We start from the raw sequence: 16,876 nt of genomic DNA on the forward strand, positions 1-16,876 counted from the left end.
TAGGACCACCATATCAATAATTCCTTTCAAGAAACTCATTCTTTAAAACTCATGTAAACATATGCAAGGAAACTCTTATTGTCAACATTTCAAGTATTCAAGGTGGTCATGTCAAAGTTCTCAATTACATGCATTTCTTTCTCTTTAACACAAGAACATCATAGTAACATCAATAAATACCCTCTCATTATTTCTAAATCATGTTTCAATTGCTATGACATTGAGAAAACTACTTTCAAATCACAAGGCATACATTTCAACTCTTTTCTGATAAAATCATAATCTTTAATTCAACATATGAAAGGGGTTTCGTAATATGTGCTCTCAAAAAATCTTAAATATCAGTTTTCATACATATACATATACTTGTAAATCAATTCAAGGGGGAAAGACCTATAGGCCAAATCAACAATATCATAAAAATACTTATAATGCATAATTAAAACATAGATTCCAAAAAATCCTTTAAAATTCGTGCTTGATAAACTTTAAATCAAGATCTACTGTTTACATGCCTATGTAGTTTTTAGGATAAATCCCACGTACCTCAAATTAGGAATTTGATAGATGCTTCTTGAAGCCTACGATTTGGGAATTCCGAATCTTCAATCAATTTCTAAAACCTAAGGTTAAATCTTGAGGGATCTTGATTCTTAGGTTGAGACCTAAGTGTTTAGTTCTTGAGGGAGTTAGAGAAAATGACCATCTTAATCACGTGTTTATGGCTAAATAAGGGTGGGGAAAAGGACTAAAATACCCCTAAGGAACAAAGAAAGTCACAGCAATCCCTCAGTTGACAGGATGATATGCTGAAATAAATTGGGCATAACCTTTTACTCTAATGTTGGATTTGGATGAAATTAGTTGCATTGGAAAGAAGACTCAAAGAGATTTCATTTGATTTACAGCAGCTATCCCAGTTCATTATATACAGAAAGTTATGGTCAATGAAAGTTGACCCCAGTAGAAGTGTCCACTAAAACAAAATCGATAGAATTGTTTTCAACTCGTCTTAGAGTTGGGGGATTCTTGTGATCTCAATTCATAATCAAAGGTTTTCCCACATTATAGGATGGTTCACCACATATACATTAACAAAGAATAATTTAGTCTGGGTCTATACGTGTAGGAACAATGTCTAAATTTTAGCCCGAAAGTACGGGTTGTTACATTATCCCATTTTGGGATAATTCGTCCCTGAATGATAGGTAGGGACTGTTGAAGATCTAAAAGTGTAGAATAAAGAATGTAACATCGCATTGAATATTTTTCCTCCACAAAATATGCAAAGGCAATCAACGAGATTCATAATAAGATGATCTTGGCATGTGCTTTATAGAACATGATCAAAACCTTGTAAGACGTGAATTTTTTATAAGAATCTTTGTCCTGATTAAGATTGGTACACGACATGAGATGAGATTCTCGCGGGTCATAATAATTGAAGCATTAAAGATACAACGAAAAGACTTAAACATTAGAGACACTACTCGTCTACACCACAAACAATAAATTCCATGCTTCATCATTTCCAACTTACAATTTTCCCAATACACAACTAACCACACGATCTTGAGTCCCATTGTATAATACTCTTTTGTTGAAGCCTAGCTCAGAGAAAAGAGGTGCTAGCTTAAGCTATTGGACTACATATTCTACATCTCCTTAAGAAGATTTACTTTACCTTATCACTAATGTCAAAAACACTCAAGTTTTAAATCACAGAGTATTAACCACACAGCACATTGGTTTGTATTTTCAACAATTACAACATTCAAGCCTAATCATTACTACACCCACTACATGGATGTCCCTACTAAGACCAAAAATTTTCAATTACTTTCACAAATATTTTTGCCATATTTCTTCTTCTTAGCTATTCCACACAATAATAGTTCATCTCCTTCTTTTTCCTTTCACAAATAACCTTAGTTCGAGAGTCACATTAATTTTTTTTCACCTTCAACTATAACAAATTGTTATAGCTCATCAATGTTAACACACTGCTGCAGCATTGTTTCATTTCTTTCACCAAGATCTCCAAACAGCTCCTCTATCTCTGCCAGTGTAGCCTCTTCGTTATCATCATCATCATAATCACGGATGTTATCATTGTTATCCTCTTCTTCTACCCCACCTTCTGAACCTACAGTCTGCACATAATAATCTTCAAACAAATTCTCTTTCAAGATTGACCTGACAACTAACTTTGTGAACCAGCTAGGTATCTTGTTTCCAGAAAGAAATGTACTAAAGATGCCTTGCTCGTACCAGCCCTGTGGCGGAAGCATTTTCATCTTGTAACTGAAAAAAAAGTTTATTTTCAGCACAGTGTTTTCCACCATCAGGGAAACAAAGTCTTAAGTTATCCTATTCTATATCATCCCACATATCATCCAATACAATAAGATATTTATTTCCTATTAAATTTTTCCTTAACTTTTCAACAAGGATGTCATCCTTTTCTCCCTTATCCATTAAACCGGTAAATTGACTAAAAATCTTTTGTAATAGATCTCTCCGGTTATATCTCTGAGTAACGATACACCATGCTCGAACATCAAAGTGAGAAACAATGCTCTTATTATCCTACACTTTTCTAGCAATAGTCGTTTTCCCTTGTTCCCCCATTCCGACAGTAGGGATGACATTTAGCTCACTTGTCCCTCGTGTTTGATACCGAATTAGTTTTTTTGTTGCTATATCAAAACCCACTATCTCATCATCAATACTCACGGGATTGCTATGTTGACTTGGCAGATGTTTAGATGGCTCTACCACATAGTAAGGCTTAAGAGCGACGTCTGCAGACCACATCACAGTCACCTCTGCATTAATTTGCTTGATCTCTTTTAAGATTGAAGGAAGTGAGAAAAAATGTACCAAAACACATTATACTGAGCAAGGATATAAGAATAGAATCAATGGCAACTTCAGCTTCATATGCCAAATTGATAGTACGCCTCCAAAAATCTTTAAGAATTTCATGTTTATGGTGCACCTTTGTGACATCTCTGAAAATGGATGATAAAGATGACAACTCCTCCTCTAAAATGGATGTTAGAGATCATAACTATATTTCTAAATTATTGAAAAGAGGTTTCATCAGGAAATCTAAATCTGATTTAGATTTCAACACCTCATTTAATTTACTCAAAAGAGAATCCAGAAATCTCAATCCACCAAAAGTGCGGTGGAACTGAGATAGGGTGAATTATAAGGACTTGTAGTATAACTTCACTGGTGCCTTCAAATCTTTAGTTTTCTCCAGTACCCACATAGAGTAGATATCTCCAGTGCCACTGGTTTCATCTTCGTCTATAGATCAAGGAAGAAGCTTTTGAATTACATATAAAACATCACCTGCTATAGCTGCAACCTTTTTCCATAACCTCATTCAACCAATTACCATTATTAACATTATTCGATACATCAACATCAAGGAAAACCAATAAGAAATCTATTACCACATCAATATTTTTAGCAACGATATTATTAGGAATGTTCTCAAGATTTTTATTTTTGAGATACATCAGCAAACTGTGGAGATGATGTGAAAAATCCTTTTGGTAATTTCTTGTCCTTGAAAATTTTTGATTGAGTAAAATTTGAAGCCTGTAGTTCACCAAGAAAAATCTTCTTCATTTCCAGCTCCAATAACACAATCAAACATAATAGATAGAGAGGTTTATTGAAGATATCATCTTCAAACTCAACAGTGTCAACTAAAACAACAAGACAAAATTGCCCCACATTATTAGCCATGAACTGAAGTCAAGTCTCCAGACATTCTAACTTCTCATAGTTGACGTAACCATTTATCTCTGTGGCATACAAGTATCTAAAAAATTTCATTTTCTTTTGAACAATTTCCAGTTGCTTTGTAAATTGATTTTTTTTAAGGTAAGATATATTCGATTCCCTATGGTGCTCCAGTACATCATTTAGATTTTCTCTGAGGCAATCTATATATTCTGATAGATCAGAACCATTCAACTCAGAATTGTAACTTAAACTAGTATTACCATCAATGACTTCCATCAACTGTGATTCTAGCCTTTTCAGATCAAGTTTAGTTTTACATTCATCTGAAATTCCAACAAAATCCCCACAAAGCATTTTCACAATCCTTCTGGCCTTCTTTGTGATTTTTACTATGGAATTAGGCCAAAGAAAATGATTGTACTTTGCAAAAGTTCTCAACAATCTTAGATCTATTTCAAGTTTCTCAATTTGATCAATCTTGAGCTATCTAGATCACCTCCACTCTTGATCCTTCTTAGGTGATCTAACATTTCCTCGATTTCATTTTGAAGACTTACCAGACCATTATATCTTTCTGAAGTTTTATTCACATCAGCAAGAAATTTGCTTCCATCAAATTTGTCGAAGTTAAGATTCTAAGCAGTTTTGACTATGGTAGATTTCCCTATCCCCCCATACTATATATAGCATAATATCAACTCGAGAATCTATTCCAACGGGGTGGAGAGCAACACTTAAAACTTCATGATTTAGGTTTCCTGCAACCACCTTTACAATCACTTGAATAAACCATGACTCACACCCATCAGATTTGTTCTGTAAGACCATTCCTCTAAAATCAACAATTATTACTACCACATTAGTCTATCACTATAAAATGGTGAACCATTTCTCAATCAATAGTTAAACAACTAAAACTATTTATTTACACAAAAGTCACCATCACTCTGACTTCTAACATTATGACTTCATATCACCAACTTCCTGGCAACCTTACTACCAATAGATCATGACACTTTAACAAATACTACTACTCGGGTGGAAATACAGTTTTAATATTTTACTACACATCATTACCCTTATACATGACATCTGCAATATGAATTTTGAAAGGGGGCTGAATAGACTTTGTACCTTGGACTGATAAGCACGATTTCATCAGAATAAAGGCATACACTCAAATCAACACAACTTAAAGAACTAATGGACTCCTCTCAAGTCCTTGCACAGTTTTTATAATCTTTTATGGCTCAATAAAAAAGGATCATACCATTTAGATTCTAGACTTCTGCACTTGAATCACCTCAACAATGAGACATATCTAAGAATATCAGAGTAAGGAAAGAATTAGGATAACTTTGCTTTCGTATGGGCGACACCATAGCATAAATTAGAGTATGAAAGAGGAACATTCTGACAATATAGCACAAACTAGAACATGAAGAAAGAGAGACATTCCTAAATACCTTATAGCCTCCTACTTATAAGTGTGGTGCACTACACACCCATAATCAAGGTGCTACTTGACGCGATTTTGCAGATATCCTCGGACCATATGCTCTGATATCAAGTTTGTCATGACCCAAACAAAGGTTTGGCTATGACGGACATCCCAAACTATAAAGGCCCAAATGTCCTACTCTATCTGGTAGTCATGCACAACATTCATATAATAAGAGAAGATGCGTAAATACAATCTGATATGGAAATATAGTCATACTCTGAATTCAGTTTAACAATAAGGAATGAAATCCGAAATCAACTAAACAACATCTAGAACAATCTGTAAAATCTCTACTACATGATCAAATGACAACTGTCTGAAAACTGGGAAAAGGCCCTTAGTAGACCAAAATAAAAGGAATAACATAATCTGATATAATAGGCCTTCTAAAATAAAGAAGGCTCACCACTGCACTGATCACTTCACTCTGGATACTCTACTGCTTAGCCGGACCCCTAGATTGAGCCTCCAAACCTGGGAGATAGGGGGTCAATACAGATGTACTGGTATGCAGAGCGAATCCAAAATAATAATTTATATTCAACATATATGAGAGCAATTTGAAATAGTTCATAAATATATCATATGGTAAAAATCACATGGACATTTTTAAAAGACTTTGTAAAATTATCTGAACTCTGTAACACTCTTTGTTTTACTTTTGCGCTAGGTGGTATACCCTATAATTTCACAGCTTTCACCGACTACCTTATCTCGATTGCCGCCAAGATAGGAGTACTAGTAAGGGAAGAGCACACAAGATCACACAGCAGGGTGCCACAACCCCAATCAAGTCATTATATCATGGTTGGGCTCAAGATCACGAAGCAGGGCTCTAAACCATAAGTCCCAATTTGGGATGACAAAGTACTAGGTACACAAGATCACATAGCAGGGTACCAAGTTCCCGTGTCGTCAAATCACGATTTTCAGCATAGAGTTATTTGACTCGGGCTTTCTTCAGATGACCACCTAACTCACATCAACCCAGTTTTTAACTCTTTAAAATATAGATTCTCTGAAATCAAACTCTAACTCTGTCATGGCATACATTTATATGGTATCGTCATACCATTAACTTGCAAGTCACATTCTCTGAGCCATTTAGCAACTTATATCTCTGTTCTCAAAACATGGAATTTAGGACCACCATATCAATAATTCTTTTCAAGAAACTCATTTTTTAAAACTCATGTAAACATATGCAAGGAAACTCTCTTTGTCAATATTTCAAGAATTCAAAGTGGTCATGTCAAAGGTCTCAATTACATGCATTTCTTTCTCTTTAACACAAGAACATCATAGTAACATCAAGAAACACCCTCTCATTATTTTTAAATCATGTTTCAATTGCTATGACATTATGAAAACTACTTTCAAATCACAAGGCATGCATTTCAACTCTTTTCCGACAAAATCATAATCTTTAATTCAACATATGAGAGGGGTTTCATAATATGTGCTCTCAAACAATCTTCAATCTCAATTTTCATACATATAAATATACTTGTAAATCAATTCAAGGGGGAAAGACCTAAATTCCAAATTAACAATATCATAAAAACATTTATAATGCATAATTAAAATATAGATTCCAAAAACTCCTTTAAAATTCATGCTTGATAATCTTTAAATCATGATCTAGTGTTTACAAGCCTATGTAGTTTTTAGGATAAACCCCACATACCCCAAATTAGGAATTTGATAGATGCTTTTTGAAGCCTACGGTTTGGAGATTCCGAATCTTCAATCAATTTCTAAAATCCACGGTTGAATATTGAGGGATCTTGATTCTTAGGTTGAGACCTAAGTGTTTAGTTCTTGAGGGAGTTGGAGAAAATGACCATATTTTGATCAATTGGGGGCTTAATCACGTGTTTATGGCTGAATAATTGTGGAAAAAGGACTAAAATACCCCTAAGGAAACAAAGAAAGTCGCAACAGTCCCTCAGTTGACAGGCTTATATTCTAAAGTAAATTGGGCATAACTTTGTCCTTCGAGATTGGATTTGGATGAAATTAGTTGCATTAGAAAGAAAACTCAATGATGTTTCATTTGATATATAGCAGCCCTCCCAGTTCATTATATATAGAAAGTTATGGTCGACGAAAGTTGACCCCAGTTGAAGTGTCCACTAAAACAAAATCGATAGAATTGTTTTTAACTCGTCTTAGAGTTAGGGGATTCTTTTGACCTCAATTCATACTCAAAGGTTTTCCCACACTATAGGAGTGATCACCACACATACATTAACAAGGAATAATTTAGTTCGGGTCTATACGTGTAAGAATAAAGTTCTAAATTTTAGCCCGAAAGTACGGGGTGTCACAAATTACTTCTTATTCACAAGCGAAAAAGATTTCATTAAAAATGTCCTGCTTTCTTTTGGATTAGGTATTGATTGTCCTACTTTCTCATCCCATTTCTAGACTTTGAGATTCATACTACATTTTATATGGACTAGAAATCACAAAATCAGCAGTTCCATGTTCAGTTAAACATCTAAGAATGAAAACTAATTGACAGCTCCGTCATGTTACATGATTGAAAGTAAATGCCTTTTAAGTGCAAATTCTTAGTGTCTCATAGTTCTAAGAATATAAACAATTGGAGAAGACATGAAGGACATAACAACATCTTTCAGGGAAAAGACAATAATATCAGTAGATTTTGACACCACCCCCACCCAGTTAATAGGTAGATATAATTGAGAAATCATTACATTTGCTTTTGTAAGTTGATAATGATATAATTAAATATATTCGACAGTACCCAATAATATGCAAAGTTCTGGAAAAAAAGTGACATGTTTTTTTTTATAACTGTGATGTCCGGGCCAGCTTGCCCATACCTTCAATAATTCCACGGGATACCTACCACCTCTCACCAGCAAAAGGTACCAGGTAACTCTGTCCACCAAGGCTAGAATAGATGGGAAGCAATCACCTAGTGTTTGTCTCGGTTGGGAGAAGAACCTGAACCTCACGGTGCTCAACCCAACTTCATTGAACCACTAGGTCATACCCTTGGGTGCAAACTCACAAGTTGTACATTCTTTCTTTCATCAGAGAACAAAAATTCCTGCAGTAGCAACAAGCTTTGTCATTAAACAGTTAAGCTACCTCTCCCTATGCAATACCCTAAGACCTAGAGAACGACTCTAATACCAAAAAACATATATCCATTGCTTGATCCTTGTGTAATAGGTTTTCATTCAAGTCCTTTCTTGCGCTTGGATTCATGAATCAGGAAACAATGTGAAGTCACCCTATTCTGTTGTCTATGTAGTTGTTGATGGAACAACACTGACTTTAACAATATTTTGGTTAACTCATCTGCATGAACTCCATGTCTACATTGCTTAAACAAATGAAAAGGAAAGAAAGAAATCAATCTCATGAACTCCATGAAGTTTCCGCATATCCGGCACGGATGAGGTGACCTTTTAAAATATTTCCTTCGATTAATTCTGTCAGAACCCATACCAACATTAGCATCCCTCGTACAAGAAATTATATGCAATGGTAGCTCAAAGCAAGTGGTGTCTAAGTAATTTTACAAGATCACAGAAATAGTTACCATCAAATTTAGCAGGCAAATAAACATCCGTTGCTGGATTCCACATTTTAGTATCAATCCCATTTAAAATGCCAGAAAATACCTGAATGATAACATAACTAGTGTAAAACAGCTTTATTAGGAAACAGATACAAAAAATAGTTAAAAAACAAAGTATAAGAGAAATTAATAGTAGTTGACATAATACAAATATGCCACATGCTAAATTCTTCAGAGATTCATAAAGAAGCTGAAGCGTGATTAATGAAATAGAACTTAATGTAACAAGAAAATATCACTAAAGGAAAGTGTTGAAGACATTACTTATCACGGTTTCTCATCAAAGCACTCGAAAGCCATCCAGAACAGAGTGTCTCCTTGAGATAGGTTGGTGAAACTGTACTCAAATTAAGAAGAGAAATTAAAGAAAGAAGATAGTTTTCTGTTTTGATGACATAACAAATGAAAATAGTTCTTGTATTTAGTTGCAGGAGAAATGCAATTTCAATAGCTGTTCTCAGGATAGCCTCTAGCAGATTTATGAGTGGAAACTTCAGAATTTTTTCCAAGAGCGAGCCTTGAAACTAGACATAAGGAAGAAAAAACGTTAGCACGAGCAAATTGTATTTATCAGGTACAGCTCACCTTTTCTTTCATTTCCTTTAAATTCAGTGGTTTTGAACTTGATTGTCCATAAGAAAACAGTATCTGTTAATAAACTAAGAAAAAGCCTCGATTGTTCGATAATATATCTAGTTAATTCTGTTATTCTGCACGGCTTTAATACAGTGCAAATGACTGGGAAAGGACATACGTCACAATACTTGTATCAGTTATTCAGTCCAATAAAACCCGTAGTTTTTACTCTTGGTGAGGCATTATATCTACTTTATAACCGTCTGAAACACCCATATATCTCCAAGTTACAAAAGATAGTCCCAATTCTCTCTAAAACGCCTTCTTTAGAGTGTGAGTCAGCTTAGTTTGCAAAACACACGGTGTCTTTCCTAAAGTGAATCAAGAATAGGGAAACACTTTAGTTTGAAGTTACAACTATAACATACCCAGTGTATTCACGCAAAGTGGGGTCTAGGGAGGGTAAAGTGTAGGCAGTCCAACTTACGTTTGAAGTTGATTACTCTAAATTGTATTAATTCTATTTGATAGCTATTCCTGTGGCACCTGGTATCTGTTGTAGAAACAGATCAGAATATTTTCCATCTTTCAAGCCTTTGGTGCTAACATTTGTAATCAGTGTAGTGCTTTGTAAAATATCTTTTCCACATCCTTCTCATCTTTGATATCTTTCCAAGGTATCCAGCATGTAGCAGCTTCTTATGTCTTTCCATGACCTGCTTTCTGGCTAGCTTCCTCATGGCAAGTGCTACATCTTGCTAACATCATCTAGGTATCCTGCATCTAGAATGTTCGCATATTTCTTAACATAATGTAGTCGTTAAACAAAAGAATAAACTTTGAACAAAACAGGTTGCAAATACCTTATTCATATTCATGTTCCCTTCTTTTTAGGTTGATTTCCCACTTCACATTTCATAATAAATTGGAAGACTTCCTTTGTCTTGCAGCAGAAGAACTCATTTGATTCCATATCCAGATCAAACTCAACTTCAACTTTCTTAATCTGTATTTTGTTTTACAAGCTTTGCAGAATCTCACCCTTGGACATGGCAAACTCCAAGGCAAGGCTATGTTTCTTTAGGCATTCTCGTCTTCAAAATCTTACAAATGCTATGATACCACTACGAACAGATACTTTATCATAGTCGATGTAGTTTTTTTCTGGGGACTTATCCTTATTTCTTACTCGTTGTATTCTATATTTAGATCAAACTTAAGTTACTAGGACCCGGGTGCGGGTGCCCAATACGGGTGCGGATATAGAGGCCGGATTCTTCATGATCTAAATTTTAAGATTCGGGGATATGGATCCATACGGGTACGAGGATTTGGCTAAACATACAGTTATAAAATCTAAATTACGTGAAAAGCTTGAGGAGAAAATGTTGATCAAGAGGAGTATCTTGGAAGGTGATCAAGGAAAAAAGTGACAGAAATTTTTATATACAAGGTATTTGATTTTCTTCAATTCCACTTTAGCCTTTGATTTTATTGAAATGTGATATTATTATTAGATAGTGTAGGTATGAGAATATCCCTATAATTGGATGGTATAGATATGGGAATATCCCCAAATCCCTATAATTAGGCAATTAAAAAACTGTGTAATATTCTTATTAGGTTCCTTTCATATTTAAATTCTCTGTAACACTATCTAATCTCACTAGCTTGAGGAAATAATGAAGACGCTAATTCTCAATCTCTCTTCTCTTCTCCTTCTAATTTCTCATGGTATCAAAGCCCTCCTTTCTCTAATTCCTTTTTTTTCTCAAAAAAAAAAAGGAAAAAAAAACAGATTCCACAAAACAGAATTGAAGAAAGAGAAAAAAATCTGCTGAGTTTTGTTCTATTACTACTAGTTTCTATATTTTTTTGTTGATAAATCGTGCCTCCATGCAATAATGGCCGTGCTAGATACACAATATATATGGATCATGATGGAGATGGTAATTTTTCCACACCTGATTTCAGGGATGGATTATATAAAAATCACTTTAACTACATCAAACTATATTAACTACCTTCAGTACAGAGCATCAAGGCAACAGTCATCAACTTCATCAGCTGCTTGCAGAATGTAACCTGATAACTGCTTTACTTATGTCCCATAGTCTTCATCCCAGGAATAATGAATTCTTGATTCTAGTACTTCTGACCATATTTCTGGTAAGAAAAATACTCTCTACTTTTACTACCCCATTTTTCCTCTCTACAATTACTTTGGCTACTAAATCAAAGAATCTTGTAAAAAAAAATAGGTATAGCTCACTCTCTGTCTTTCATATCTTTAAAATCAGTTCTTTTTGCACCTGGATTATACCTGCTATCCACCCAACAGCCGCATGTTGCTTTCACCTCCACTACTTCCTATAAATTGCTCCATAATTAACTAGGTCATTCGAGCCTCTTGAAACTACAAAGATGGTTCCCAGGTTATCTAGTTTATCTTTGTTAGAATGTGAGTCGTATCAGCTTGAGAAACACACTCATTTTTCTTTCCAAAGCGTGTCGGTAATAGGGTCACCTTTATGTTTGAAATTGCTCATTCAGAGACAAATAGGGTCCAAGTTATGTCGATTCTTCCTTAGGCTTTCATTATATGTAACATCCATTAATGAAGATTCTCGATACATGTCGTTAATCTTAATGAAAACAGATCTAAGAAATTCTCTATCTTTTAGATATTTTGTACTGAAATTTGCAATCAATTTGGTATTTCCATTAAGGTTAATCAGTGATAATGCCCGAGAATATTTCTCCACCTCTCTCTCACTCCCCCCTCCCCTTTTTTTTATGTTTGTGAGAAATAATGGAGAAAAATATTATTGAATTGTGTGTATACATAATTACATTGAGGCCTTATTTATAGATACTATAGTACAATCCTTTTCCAAGTAAGATTTTTATATACTATTTCTATTTCTACTCATATTCCAACACTCCTCCTCAAGCTGGTGCATACAAATTATATGTACCTAGCTTGTTACAAATGTAATTAATACGAGGACCTGAGGGACTTGGTGAAGATATCTGCAAGTTAATCACTTGACTTCACAAATTTTTTAACAATATCTCCTGATAGTATCTTTTCTCTGACAAAGTGACAATCAATCTCTATGTTTAGTCCTCTCATGAAACACTAGATTTGATGCGATATGAAGGGTTGCTTGATTATCATACACAAGTTCATCTTATCGGTTTCTCCAAATTTTAGTTCTCTCAATAATTGTTTGATCCAAAATAGCTCACAAGTTGCTAGAGCCATTGCTCGATTTTCTACTTTCGCACTAGATCAAGAAGCCACACTCTGTTTCTTACACTTCCAAGACACCAAATTACCTCCTACTAAAACACAATATTCGGAGGTAGAACATCTATCAGAGGGTGATCCTGCCTGATCAGCATCTGTGTATCCAATGATATGCTCGTGACCTCGATCCTCAAAGAGTAGTCCTTTACCTAGAGCTGACTTTATATATCGTGAAGTACAAACAACTGCATCCCAATGATTATCACAAGGAAAATTCATAAACTGACTTACAACACTCACAGAAAAGGATATGTCAGATCTAGTCACGGTAAGATGATTCAACTTTACAACCAACTGCCTATACTTTTTAGGATCACTGAGTGGCTCCCCCTGTTCTAGCAGAAGTTTAGCATTTGGATCCATAGGAGTGTCAATGGGTCTATATCCCGTCATTCCTGTCTTCTCAAGAATGTCTAAGGAATAATTCCATTGAGAAATAACAATACCTGATCTGGACTGAGCAACCACAATACCTAGAAAATATTTTAGTCTGTCGAGGTCTTTAGTTTGGAAATACTGAAAGAGATGTTGCTTCAATTTAGTGATATCATCTTCATCATTACCAGTGATAATAATATCATCAACATAAACCACTAAATAAATACACATATTTGGTTGAGAATGTCGATAAAACACTGAGTGATCAGCTCCACTATGAATCATGCCAAACTACTGAATTACTGTGCTAAATTTTCCAAACCAAGTTTGAAGGGACTATTTTTAGACCATAGAGTGACCTGTCCAATCGACATACAAGGCTACTAGACTCCCTCTGAGCAAACAAAACTAGGTGGTTGCTCCGTATAGACTTCTTCCTCAAGATCACCACACAGAAAAATATTCTTAAAATCCAACTGATAAAGAGGTCAATGAAGAATGGCAACAATGGATAGAAAAAAGACGGACAGATGTTATTTTAGCCACTGGAGAGAAAATGTCACTATAATCAAGCCCAAATATTTGCGTGTATCATTTGGCAATAAGGCGAGCCTTAAGTCAAAGTTGGTCTGGACCAACTTTGACTACATAAACCCAACGGCAACCAACATTAGATTTACCTGTAGGAAGAGAAACAAGCTCCCAAGTACCACTCGCATATAAAGCAGACATCTCATTAATCATAGCCTGCTTCCATCCTGAATGAGAAAGTGTTTCACCTATAGTCTTAAGGATACAAATAGAGGAGAAAGATGATACAAAAGCATAATTGGGTGATGATAAATAATGATAAATAAAGAAAGTATAATATGGATTAGCATTACAAGTGGAACACATACCTTTTTGAAGTACAACTGATTGTCAAGGAGAAGGCAAGTCTACAGTAGGAGCAGCGTCTGACGCATGACACAAATCATCTGGGACTAATGGTGGACACACACAATGATGATAAGTCAAAAGTGGTAGCACTACAACTGGAGATATAGAAGCAACCGTTGATTCCCTAAAGGTTGGTTCAGGTAAGTCTGGAGATACGGGTAAGACCAAGGATGGTGCGGGTAAAACTAAAGATACGGGTAAAACCTCAAAGATATCAGAATGATTAGAAGATGTATAGTAAGGTCGAGATTCAAAAAAGGTGACATCATTGGATATATAGTAGCAATGAAGATCTGGTGAATAATAACGATACCCTTTTTTAACTCAAAAGTAACCAAGGAAGACACAGTTGAGAGAACGAGAGGCTAATTTATCTTTTCCAGGGGCTAAGTTATGAACAAAGCATGTGCTCTCAAAGACACGAGAAGGGATAGAGTAGAGATATGATTGTGGAAACAATTTAGAATGGGAAACCTGATTCTGAATGGAAGATAATGGCATTCTATTAATTAGATAACAAGATGCGAGGACTGCATTGCCCCAAAAATGCAGTGGAACATAGGATTCAATGAGAAGAGTGCGAGCAGTCGCAGGAAGATGTCTGTTTTTCCTTTCTACTATACCGTTCTGCTAAGAGGTTATAAATAAGATATCTGGTGATGATTCCTTGATGAGTCATAAACTCCTGAAACTGAGAAATAAGTATTCTAAGGCATTATCACTACGAAAAGTATGAATAGACACCAAATTGAGTTTGTATTTCAGTACAAAAACTTTTGAATAGTAAAAGGATCTCAGTACGATTTTTCATTAAGAAAACCCAAGTACATCTTGAAAATCATCAACAAAACTAACAAAATAATGAAAACCTTAGGGTGAATTGACTCTACTAGGACCCCAAACATCAGAATGAACTAATAAGAAAATAGACTCTGAACGACTCTCAAAACTACATGAAAAAGTAGCACGGGTATGTTTCCCAAGTTGACATGACTCACAATTAATGTGGATAAACTAGAAAAACTAGGCACTATCTTTTGTAGCTTGGATAGACTCGAATGTCCCAAACATTTGTGAATTAGGTCTGGAAGGTCTGTAAAAAAACATGCTGTGAAGGAATTTGAATAGGTAAGATAGTAAAGGCCTTGTGATTCATGTCATGTGCCAATCATCTACCCCGTACTGCAGTCCTTCATTAGACAATAATCATCAAAAAAAGTTATCCTACAACTAAGAAAATGTGTCAAATGACTAATAGAAGCAAGATTAAAAGGACAATCAGGGACATAAAGAACAGAGTCAAGAGTGACAGAATATAAGGGTTTGGCTTGTCCAACTCCTTTTGGTTTTTTTTCGCATCCCATTGGCTAAAGTAATAGAAGGAAGAGATTGTGAATAAATAATATCAGACAGAAGTGATATGTTACCAAAAATATGATCAAAAGCACTTGATTCCATGACCCATGATCCAAAAGTACTAAAATATGAAACACAAGCAAAAGAATTACCGGCAATAGAAGTATCAGGCTGGGAAACTGAGGTTACTTGTAGAGATATATGCTTACTTACTCGGTACCGAAGGAACTCATCATATTCTGTCTGGGCAATATGAGCATTATTGGATAGTCGATTAGGCTGTAGAGATGTCTTTGTACTTGCTTGATTTTGAACGAACTCATTATATTTTCTTACAGTAATAGGATCATAACTGGATGGTGCACCATGTAAAATATGATATATATCCTGAGTGTGTCTAACTTTATGACAATAACTACACTTTGATTGAAATTTTCTAGAATGACCTCTTCCTCGTCGATTCTTCATAGGTTGATATGTTCATATTTATATGGTTTGAGATGCAAGAATGGAGGATTCAATGGTGGGTGATGAAATTACTTTGTGACTAGGAGGCACGACAAGATGAAGCAGATGAGAGAATAACTCATTAATTGTAAGAACCATAAGAATAGCTAAAATCTGATCACAAACTGAACAATGGTCAGTAGAAAGTCCAGCAAGTGTAAGAACTAAAAATAGCATTTGCCTGTTCTCTTTTTGTTTTTCACATCCGCAGTGATGGGCATCAATGTATCAAATTCTTCCCTGCCTGCTTGTACTTGTCCCAAGTCAGTGGATATATTGGATTTCTGTTTCTGCAAGTTGGTCATTCGAGATATCGCATCATAAAAATGAGATATGTCATTAGTGTATAAAGCACGAGACTTTTCCCAAACTCGATAACATGTCTGGAATGAGCAAAATAAGGGCATTAACTTAGAATCAATAGATCGCCTTAAGAGACTACATAATTGAGCGTCAACTTTCTCCCATTGTTCTTTGGCTTTCGCATCTTCCGCACTAGATTTTTCCTTTTCATCTACCACACTAGCCTTAATATTTAGGTGATCTTGGACACCTTGACCTTTGTACCACAACTCAATCGAGGAAGCCCAGGCTAAATGATTTGAACTTTCCATTAATGGTTTGGAACTGATCATAGGGCTTGAACTTCCGATAGTAGTTTTGGGGAAAAAAACATCATACCCAAAATACATCTTAGGAATTTTGACTTGAAAACACCAAGACACAGAATCTAGATGTATAATATTTCTAAAAATTCACCAAAAAGAACAAAGTCGCCAGAATTAGGGTTCGGCAAAAACCTAATTATGACGACCAGAATTTGTGAAACTTGGCTGAAACTGAAAAACAAAAGTTGGTCAGAGGTCGGAGTAACTGGGCGACCCAAGCAGAAAAGAAAAAGCCAAGAAAGTCGATCGGA

At 35.2% G+C, this 16,876-nt stretch overlaps 1 protein-coding gene, 1 long non-coding RNA gene and 1 pseudogene across 2 annotated transcripts; all 3 read right to left on the reverse strand.

Moving 5' to 3' along the window:
• Positions 1 to 1,979: 1,979 nt before the first annotated feature.
• Positions 1,980 to 4,593, reverse strand: LOC124885764 (annotated as a pseudogene).
• A 3,331-nt stretch (positions 4,594 to 7,924) lies between these two features.
• Positions 7,925 to 10,925, reverse strand: LOC124885608. Its single transcript, XR_007042890.1, has 4 exons — positions 10,328 to 10,925; positions 9,153 to 10,247; positions 8,850 to 8,931; positions 7,925 to 8,351 (listed from the first exon to the last, which is right to left on the reverse strand). It is a non-coding gene; the product is annotated as an uncharacterized LOC124885608 (long non-coding RNA).
• Positions 10,926 to 12,759: 1,834 nt separating this feature from the next.
• On the reverse strand, positions 12,760 to 16,571 carry LOC124885765. Its single transcript, XM_047394015.1, has 3 exons — positions 16,139 to 16,571; positions 13,836 to 13,913; positions 12,760 to 13,190 (listed from the first exon to the last, which is right to left on the reverse strand). The coding sequence occupies exons 1-3, from the start codon at positions 16,569 to 16,571 to the stop codon at positions 12,760 to 12,762; spliced, it is 942 nt and encodes a 313-aa protein (XP_047249971.1).
• Positions 16,572 to 16,876: the final 305 nt, after the last annotated feature.

This window comes from Capsicum annuum, chromosome 7 (assembly GCF_002878395.1).
Source record: "Capsicum annuum cultivar UCD-10X-F1 chromosome 7, UCD10Xv1.1, whole genome shotgun sequence".
Taxonomy (NCBI): Eukaryota; Viridiplantae; Streptophyta; class Magnoliopsida; order Solanales; family Solanaceae; genus Capsicum; species Capsicum annuum.